Below are 9,621 nucleotides of genomic sequence, written 5' to 3'. Positions count from 1 at the left end.
CCCCCCCGATTGGCTGAAGGGCGCTGGTGGCCCTGTCCCTCACCACTGAGTGTCTGTAAGAGCTGCCTGTTATATAGCCCTGCCCCTCACTGCTGATTGGTTGAGGTGTGGGGCCACATGGCAGCCCTTGCAGCCAATTAGCAGTGTGGGGCAGGGGCAGCAGCTATCTTCCTGACAGCTTGATTGGGCAGACCCCACTCCCCTGCCCTGGTAGGCTGCTGCAGTGCCCTGAGGACTGCTGGCTCCCTCTGGGGAGCCAGCATTTTCTTTTCAGTAAGTTTCCACCCTCTGCCCCCAGATTTTGCAAATATTGCCCGATTTCATGGGCAATGACAGATTTTGTGAAATCTGTGGAATCATGATTTTGATAGGTTCCTATTCATGAGAGACCACACAGGGATGCCCTCTGGAGAGGCTTTGCTGAATTTCTGGGTTTGGTTTATGTGAGCGGGACTGTATGGAAGGGATGTGTTTGGAAGGGTTCCTATCTACCCCCTGGTGGTGCCGAACAATGCAAACATACTCCAAATACCTAATGTAATTTTTGAAAGTGTAACCTACGAGTCTAAGGTCATGGAGAGATGTGCATTTGTAGTGCTACAAAAACATAGCCCTATGAGGGGCATTCACAATCACCCTGGTTGTAGCACTATGATGATGCCATGAAGGCATACTCTCTAGCCAAGGGGAAATATGAGACTATTCCTTTGCTCCTCTATCCCCAAGTTGGTCAGTGAGCCCAATCATTGACAGCCTCCCGTTCCTCACTGTGGACAAACATCCTCCCCCCAACCCGAAGCAGCAAATATCCTCCTCTGTGCCCCCCCCCACCAAGGCAGCAACACACTCTGACAGCTCACTACCACTGCTGTTGCCGAAGTAAGCAGTGATCCCTGCCCCTGCCACTGCTTCAGCCCATAGTTCTGGCTGGGTTTCAGCTCTGCTACTCAGCAGGCTGTCAAAAAGCAAGCTGCTTTCTCTCTCTTCCTGCACCCCACCCCTTTAGAATAGGGGTGGGCAAAATAAAGCCCGTGGACTGGATCTGCTCTGCCAACTGATCAGATCTGGCCTGTGGGCAGGTGCCCACCAATTGATTATATCTGGCCTGTGGCACTCCACACAGGGCTGAGCCCTACCTGCTCTTGCCCGGGGCAGCCTGTACCATGCTCCTGCCCACTTGGACAGCAGGAAGTGCAGGGAAGCTGTGGGGATGTACACTGGACAGCAGATGCCCAGCCAGGTGGGGAAGAAGCTGCAGCTGGGTGGCTCTTGACCCAGTCTGGGGGGCTCCAGCTCCAGGTCTCCTTCCACCCACTTGCCCACCTGTAAGTGGCTGCTCATTGTGCTGGGTGAGCGGAGTGGATGGAAGGTGGCTGGGAGTTGAAACCTCGTGTACTGGGGCAAGAACTACCCAGATGCAGGTTCCTTGCCACTCAGAGCAGTCCAGTAGGGTCAGGAGGAGGAGAAGCCACTGGAGGTGGGGGCAGCTGACCAGTACCTGGGAGGCTGCAGCTGCACCAGTAGCGGCCCCACTGGGAAGTGTGGCATGGACTGCTTCAGGCAGGAATGGGCAGGGCTTGGTCCCATATGTGGAGCACTGCAGGGCAACCACATGCTGGATGACAGGTGGTGGGGTGGGGCACACCACACCTGCATTGCTCTGCTGCATGTGCCCCCTGCCCTTCTTCCTCTCATCCCCAGCTGGCTCCTGGGACCTAATACATGGGCAGTCTCCCTCCTCCCACGTGTGCACACCCATCTCCCCACACATACCCACAGATCCTGCCCCCCACCTCCACTCCAACCCCCACCACACAATATACAAGAGTAAGACTTTATTTTGAGTTATTATGCAACCACCTCTATATACAGTACTCAAAAACATAAATCAGTACAAAAATTATTTTTAAACTAAAATTAAAATATGTCATAGTAGATGTTTGACATTAGTATATATTTTATCTGTAATTTGTTAAAATAAAATCTGAAAAATTTTATGTGTGCAGCCCTCAACAGCTCACCAAAACTTAGTAAGTGGCCCTGCAGCCATAATAATTGGTCACTCCTGCTTTAGAAGGTGGGGGAGAGCAAAAGCACTGTGGGATACTGGGAGAGCAAGAGACCTGCCTCTTACTGCTACAGTAGTTCGGATGTTACATATGGAACTACAAAACACAGCACTATAGAAAACTTTCTGTTTCAAACAAGAACACTTCTGTAGCACTTCCGCATGTGCCATTTTTGTCCTGTCACATGAGGTGCGCACCTGTATACCAGTTTTTCTGTAGCACTACTACAAGGGCATATATAACACAACTATAACATCTGCCCATGATCTAAATCACTTATGTGATTTTGAACATTTTACTCATAGTAATTACTGAAGGGAAAGCCTGTACTTCTTGAGGGGCTTACGAACCAGTAGTGAATACACAAAGTTTATGAAGTTTTTTTTTAATTGCACAGATTCTCAACAGGTATCAGAGAAACATATCTGAGCAATCCCACATTACTAAATGCAAGTAGGATTCTGACTAAGTGAGAGACCAGTGGAGAAAAAGTTGATAACCACTGTTCTATTGGGACTGTCACCTTTTACAGGTTACTGAAGAAAATCTCTCAGCTATATTTTAGAGCACAATGAGAACATGTAAAGTAACAAAATGTGTTTGGAAAGAAAGGCTTGAATTATGAAGAGATTAACAAATACCTCTGCAGACATTTTTTACTGGTAAGATATTATAAAAGTAATCTCTACACTTTTGGCAAACAAGGGTCAAATCAGTTTAGGTATTATTTGTAATTAAGATAACCTAGAAGGACCAAATATGTCAAGAAACTGCTTTTCCTCATACCTTCTATTCCAGTCTATCAGTGCAGGGCAACTGTAGCATTAAAAAAAACAGGGAAACCTTTTTGTACTTAAACATCAATACTGTGTAATGACATAATTGTTTTACTGTGATTGTACTAATTGAATAATCACAGGAATTCACTTTTGTAGAGATATGGTGGTTTAGAGGAGGCACCTAGGGTCACCCTCAGTAGGTGGCAATCAGACAAGGATAGACTCTCCCTCTGGACTGACACATCAAAAAACTAATCTTCTTGTTATAACATGCCTTGGGGAAAAGAGCACTAAGGAAAACACAAACTGCTGAATACCTTTCATGTCTTTGATTCAAAGACCTTGAAACTTTACATATATTAATTAGCCCTATAATATGCATGGTTAGAGCATATGAGTGCCCAGTCACACACACACACATTTGAAGGGATATAAAAGTACATACTTGCATACAGTCTTTGGTTCAACTTATAATCATCTGCCTTATGGAAGCAGGTGCAAATCTTTTTCAACAAAGAAGAAATTTCTGATACTGAGAAACGTAGCTAGAATGGGGTAAAAAGTAGCCAACAGAATGCAGAGGACATTAGCTCTGCTGGTAGGTCAGAGACAACACATTTGGCTTTGAATAGTGATGTGAGAAAAAAAATCAACCCAAAGGATCTACTCTTGGTAGAACACACTGAAAGGAGGAAAGCCACAGTGTATAGGTCTGTGACACAGTAACAATGTCACAGATCTGCATACTCACACAGGACAAATTCCATCTAAACCCACCAGATTGATTACGTATAGTGTTAAATATGACTTCAACTGGTGCTTAAAATGGGTGAAGCAGCGTGAATAAAGGGAGGAAACCACTGAAGGGCAAGTCTGAGTTAGGTACTAGAGCACTCAAGATGTACTGCAGAACAGGGATGTATGCCTAACAGAATAAGTTTGATCAGAACCTTGCATTGTTTTCTTCTTTCAACTATTCTCTGATCAGGAGGTTCTTGTTTAAAAAATAAATCATTTAAATTGAGACCATTAGAACTGAGTATGAGCTCAGAACTGAAGACAAGGATTTCAGTTGAAATGACAGAACTAGCAAATTCTGTACCACAGAAGGCAAGTAAAGGGGAAGGTACTATTCTTCTAAATTGATCAAGAAACAAGAAGTTTCACAGACAGAAAGCACTTGCCAGCTACCAAGTCCACCTGACAGTATGCTTTCAGCTGTAGGCCTAGTGCCTGACAGTGCAGTTGCTGGATGTGTATAGCCTCTTGCATCTAAAGGCAAAGTCTTATCTACTCAGAGTACTTCCACAGCCTGCCTATGTCATATCTGCAAAATTGATCTTTTGTAAAACAGTCACCTGGAATTTGATATATGTTGTTCCCAAGCATTATGCTATCAATCTTAAGCACCAAGCACATCCTAGGTTTGGTAAATCACTAGTGTTTGTTGAGACGCATTGTCCATATGGATGAACACATTCTGCCCTCCTTTTTCTCTTCCTTAGAGTCTAACACTTCTACAGGTAAGAGGAAATTGAAGAGCAGGAATTGTGAACTGACGATAAGCTCCTTGGCACAGGAGCTATGGAAGACTCTATGGATATTGCTAAGGCAAATAATCTCATATCGGAAAACACAGGGCATGTGCACAACCACAGTGACAATGAGTTTATGGACAATGCATCTCAACAGGATCCAGTTACTAGTGACTTCTCTTTTTTCCCCCCTATATAATGTAAGGAAACATCAGCCAAATTTGGTCAGTTGCATAATTTAAGAAATAAAAGATAAAAAGGAAGCCTTTATTTACTGAATTTTGTTGTAACAGAAGTGATATAGCTACTTTAAACTCTTTCAGGAAAGCTGGGCTCCAAGAAGATACAAAAATATGAGAGGAAGAACTATTAATTACTTCTTGCTGAGGACTTGGTTGCTTTGAAGGACAGAACAGAATTTTATCCCCTTAAATGAATATTGGGTAAGCTGCCTACAATGAGCCATTCCTTGCATAAATTTGCTTAAATTTCATGCTCCATGGTTTGCAAATCCAGTACAAGTGACCAATTCATGATAATGTCCCATCAACCAAAGATGCAAAACACCATCAATTTATGTCTAAGTTGATCTGACAGAACTACCGAATTAGGTCTGCTTCTATCAACAATATGGCACACATAATAAATATAATAATACAGGAGATTCAATATTTTGTTTCATAAAATAAAATAATATTTTGTTTTATCGTGTTCACAGAAATACATGTGCTATACTTAAACAGACCATTAGCTCAACAAAACTAATAATGTTTTCAGCACTGACCATTCTCTTATATATTAAAAGAAGATACATGAATGCATTATTACGTGATGCTGTTCTTCAATAAACAAGATTATTTCTGACTTTGGTGGCACTGTTTTACATAAAGAATCGTGAGATAAAGAATCGTGAGATTTCATTGAACCTTTTTAGTCATGGATCCAAATGGGTCATAAACAGTTATCCAGCTATGGGTTTAAACAAGATTTTACTGTGAAATGAACTCTCTTTAAGTAAAAATGAGATGGAATACAGACCATCATGTTACTGTAATTCATTGAGAAAACAAAATACAGAATGATGTGAACTTTCTCACATTTCTGAGGAAAATAATAGTTAAGACAGAGTTTTAAAAACATGTTACATGTCCTGTTAAAAAATATTACATCCAACTGAATTACCAGGCCAACTAATGCTAGTATTGGCAGAGGTTCACATAACTGCATAGCAGGATGTGTGATTATTGGGATCAGGGACTGATCCCAATCATGCCTTTATTTGAATGGGAACCAATTATGTTAGCAAGGTTCCTGGAGGGGGTAGCTGAGAGTCTCCCTGCAACTGGGCTAGTTGTTCCTGCAGAAGCTGCAGGACAAGGCTTTTTAAAATGTCAGGTTGTGGGAAGCCAAGTGACTCCCCTGTCCCCAGGGAACCTTGCAAACTGCTTGCTTAACAGGCAGGTTTTGGCATCAGTACTGGGAACATAAATGGCTGACCATGCGGCATTATTACTATTTACGGTATGATTTACATGTTAATCACACCATAAAAGTAATGTACATTAGGAGTTGTACATGGTTTTTGAATTCTGTGCTTATTTTTTAAGTATAAAACTTAATTTAATCCAATGATGGAGAACCTGTCAGTGCTTACCATTTTCAACTTGAATGATCACAGACAATTATTAACAGAATCACCATGAGCTATTAACCTTTCAGAAATTGAGATCCAACAAACACTTAAAAAAAATCTAGAAGCAAATCAGGAAAAAAGAGGCATGTTAATACTTCACCAAATGAGATACCTAGCTCCTTTTGCCAGTTTGTACTTTCTTAAAGATAAGAGACTGATTCCCAAAGATTTTCTCGTCATTTTTACTACCTTTTTATTACTTTTCAAAAAATAAGTTGCTCAATCAAACCAGCATCCAGTTTAGTAAATGAAACAAAATTTAAAAATAATTCATAAAAATGGTATTAAAATATTTATCAATACTTATTTGCAGCACACTGGAAGAAATATTCCTCACAAACTTGCCACACTGCAAAAATCATCATCATCTACACATTCAAAACCAATAATCAAAAGGCATTAATTTCCACTCATTTAACTTATAAAGCCCTAAAAAAAAGAGAGGGAGAGAAACCAGGGCCCTCATCCTGAAATAGGCACAAAGCTTACTGACTCAGTTTGCATGACTGGGGTTTCCTCCACTTGCTGTTTTTGGTAACACTTATTATACTTCAGCTTTAAAATACATAACACAACTGTATTAGATGAGGTGGGGTGGCATGGATCTCATGTGCACAGTATGTTTCACGATTCTGTATTCAGTTCTTTTTTTTGCATTGTTCTCTGCATATATATATATATATATATGGTTTGTTATAGTATTGTGTTGTGGTGGTTTATATGATCCCATTTTCTTCTGTTGGAAGTTTTGCTGGGTCTAGTCCATGCTGCTTCATCTGCACTGCAATATCGAACAAGTAATCATAGCATTCACACCTTATATAAAAAAAAAAGAACAGAGAAATGACAAATTAGGACTGAGTCTTAAGAAGCTGCAAATTAAAAAAAAAAAAAGATTTTCTTTTATAAGCTGAACACTAAGAGCATGGTGGTCATGTAGTACACTCCTATGATTGCCTGTGTTTCATTATTAATATTTAGCCCCTCACAACATTGAAGTTTTTATGGTTGGGGAGGGCAGGGAAAGAGGGGTGCAACACAGCCTGCGTGGCACCTCACATTTGTGCAGCGTGGCTTTCCAGTGAGAGATGGAGAGGTGGATTCTCACTGAAGGGGAAATTTATTATTTAAAACACTCACTGTTGGGTACGTGTGGCTCTGTAAACAGAGGCATTACAAAGAGACCATGAAAGCAATCTGGAGACCTTCTACAAAAGTGAAGGTGGTCGGTGTGTGTGCGCGTACGTGCTAAAAGGGGTCTTTCCACGTGACGGGAACCTCGTCAGCGGAGACAGTTGTGAAAGAGGAAGAGTCCAAGGGGGAAATTGTGTCTCCATTAGTAATACTTCTATGGGGGTAGGCTTTCACTTTGAGTTGCAGAGGCTCTGATTCATGGGAAAGAAATATCAATTGATATTTTAGGTCTAAAATGGCAACAGAAAAGAATACTCACATTGTTTTGGCTTTTTCCCAAGTTTCTCCCCATACATAAACTCCATGACGCCTGACCAATATAGCACAGGAGTCTGGGTATTTCTCCATTGCACGTGCCATTCGTTCTTTGAGATCTTTCTCTTCTGGTGTGTTTTCAATGATGGGGACAACTAGCGTATCATCATACCTAACAGAAAAAAGGGCACTGTTGAAAAAAACCCCTGTGCATTTTGAAGTGTTCTCAGTTCTTGCACAGACCTGGATGTTAGAGGTTTTTTCTACCTCTAAGAGCCATTGTCTTTTTCTTATCAAAGAGGTTCTTCCTTAATTAAGGATGTTACCAAATCCTCAACAACATCAATTTTCACTCTCATCCTGTGAGCTAAACTATACATCATCTTCTACACAGCTCCCACTGCAGCAAATGATCTAACACATAGGTCTTATATGGGTCACCTAGCAATTGTTGGTCTGTCTCAACCTGTATTAGCAAATTCTCCAATTCTGCATTACATAGAAACTTGAAGAACCACCCAATGAAGATTGACATGAAGCAGCCACTTCAGGTGCAGATAAATCTAAAACAAAATTTAGGTTCAGTTGGTCCAAAAAAATCTCTGGAAACCTGAAAAGAATCCTGCTGAATGATATAGCTGAAAAGAAAAAAAAATGTTTGAAGAATTAAAGATGCTTCTCTACTATGGGTCAAACTTGATCAATATTTCCATAGTTTGAGAACCCAACAGCTCTATAAACAAGGTGCTGTGGGGTAGTCAGTGAAACCTGCACAACAGTTTGCAATGAAGAGGAACCAGGACATTTAGCAATGTTTGCATCTCAATTAATATTGTCAGAAACATGTTTAAATGAGTTTAATAAATTCCCAGTTCAAATCTAGATTCAATATTAAGATTATAAATGTATTTTATGGGGAGAAGCTAGAATCTTTTTTAAAATCATAAACATGAAATAATGCTGACAGTAAAAATGACTGTATTCTGTATTAGGTGTTTATTAAGGGGGTATCAAGCTTTGGTTGCTGATTCGATTTGGCAGAGATTTGGACTGATTCAGCAGCTAAATCTCTGAATTGAATCAGGAGACCCTTTAATCTCTTTGAATTGAATCAGAACCCTCTGAATCGACTTGGAGAGATTCAATGATTCAGACATAGAGACAGCTTTAAATGTTTTTTTCTGCATACCTCAAGGTACCAGGAGGCTCATGAATGCTGAGATGGTGGGGCGGATGGAGCATCCCACGGGAGCATGGAAGGGTCCCCAGTGTGCTCAGTGGCGGGCCTGGAAGTGGACCAGAAACACTTCCGGTCCACTTCCAGGTCCGCAACTGGTGCCTCATGGGTTTGGGGGGGCACCCAGGGTCCCCTGCGGCCAACTGTTGAGCCAAGGAGGGTGCAGGGAGGGGGGGTGTTCCCCGTGTGCTCAGCAGCAGACCCGGAAGTGGATTGGAAGTATGTCCGGTCTGGGTCTGCCACTGAGCACGCAGCCCCCACCCTGTGCTCCTGTGGGATGCTCCATCCACCCCACCATCTCAGCGTTCGCATTCTGCGCCTGGTACCTTGAGGTACGTAGAAAAAAACATTTAAAGCTGTGTCTAAAGCTAGTTGAGGATAAGCAATACACATCCTCAACTAGCAGGATGGGGTCAGAGGAGCAGGCTGATCTGCTCTGCATCAGAATACAGGGGGTCATGGGGAAAAGGACTTAACGGTGGGGGTCTACTACAGACCTCCCAACCGAAGGGAAGAGCTGGACTGCAAATTCTTGGGTCAGCTTGTGGAGGCACTTAAGGCAAGGGATGTAGTTGTCATGGGTGATCTAAATTACCTGGACATCTGCTGGGAGGAGCAGTCAGCCAGGTCGGAATGCTCACAAAGGTTCCTGGCCGAGATACAGGACCTCCACTTAATCCAGGAGGTGCACAGTCCCACCAGGGGAAATGCTCTACTGGACCTGGTCCTGGCTACAGGCGATGACCTGGTGAAGGAACTCCAGGTTCTTGACTACCTGAGCGACAGTAATCGTCACCTGCTGGAATTTACCATCCAGTGTAGGGTATCAAGGGCCTGCAGCAAGGCAGTAGCCCTTGAC

General features: G+C 42.3%; 1 protein-coding gene across 1 annotated transcript in view; it reads right to left on the bottom strand.

Annotated features, from left to right (window-relative positions):
- Positions 1–2,568: 2,568 nt before the first annotated feature.
- APIP (APAF1 interacting protein) overlaps positions 2,569–9,621 on the bottom strand; it is a 31,809-nt gene continuing 24,756 nt past the window's right edge. Inside the window, exons 6-7 of the mRNA XM_019519957.1 lie at positions 7,530–7,697; positions 2,569–6,892 (exon numbers count right to left, since the gene is read on the bottom strand). Of these exons, the coding sequence (XP_019375502.1) occupies positions 6,793–6,892; positions 7,530–7,697 (268 nt within the window). The 3' untranslated portion in view covers positions 2,569–6,792. The remainder of the gene's footprint in view (positions 6,893–7,529; positions 7,698–9,621) is intronic.

Source organism: Gavialis gangeticus, unplaced genomic scaffold (assembly GCF_001723915.1).
Source record: "Gavialis gangeticus isolate Ggan-Ray unplaced genomic scaffold, GavGan_comp1, whole genome shotgun sequence".
NCBI classification, from domain to species: Eukaryota; Metazoa; Chordata; order Crocodylia; family Gavialidae; genus Gavialis; species Gavialis gangeticus.
The sequence above is the reverse complement of the archived record's forward strand: the minus strand, read 5'-3'. Positions and strand labels throughout refer to the sequence as shown.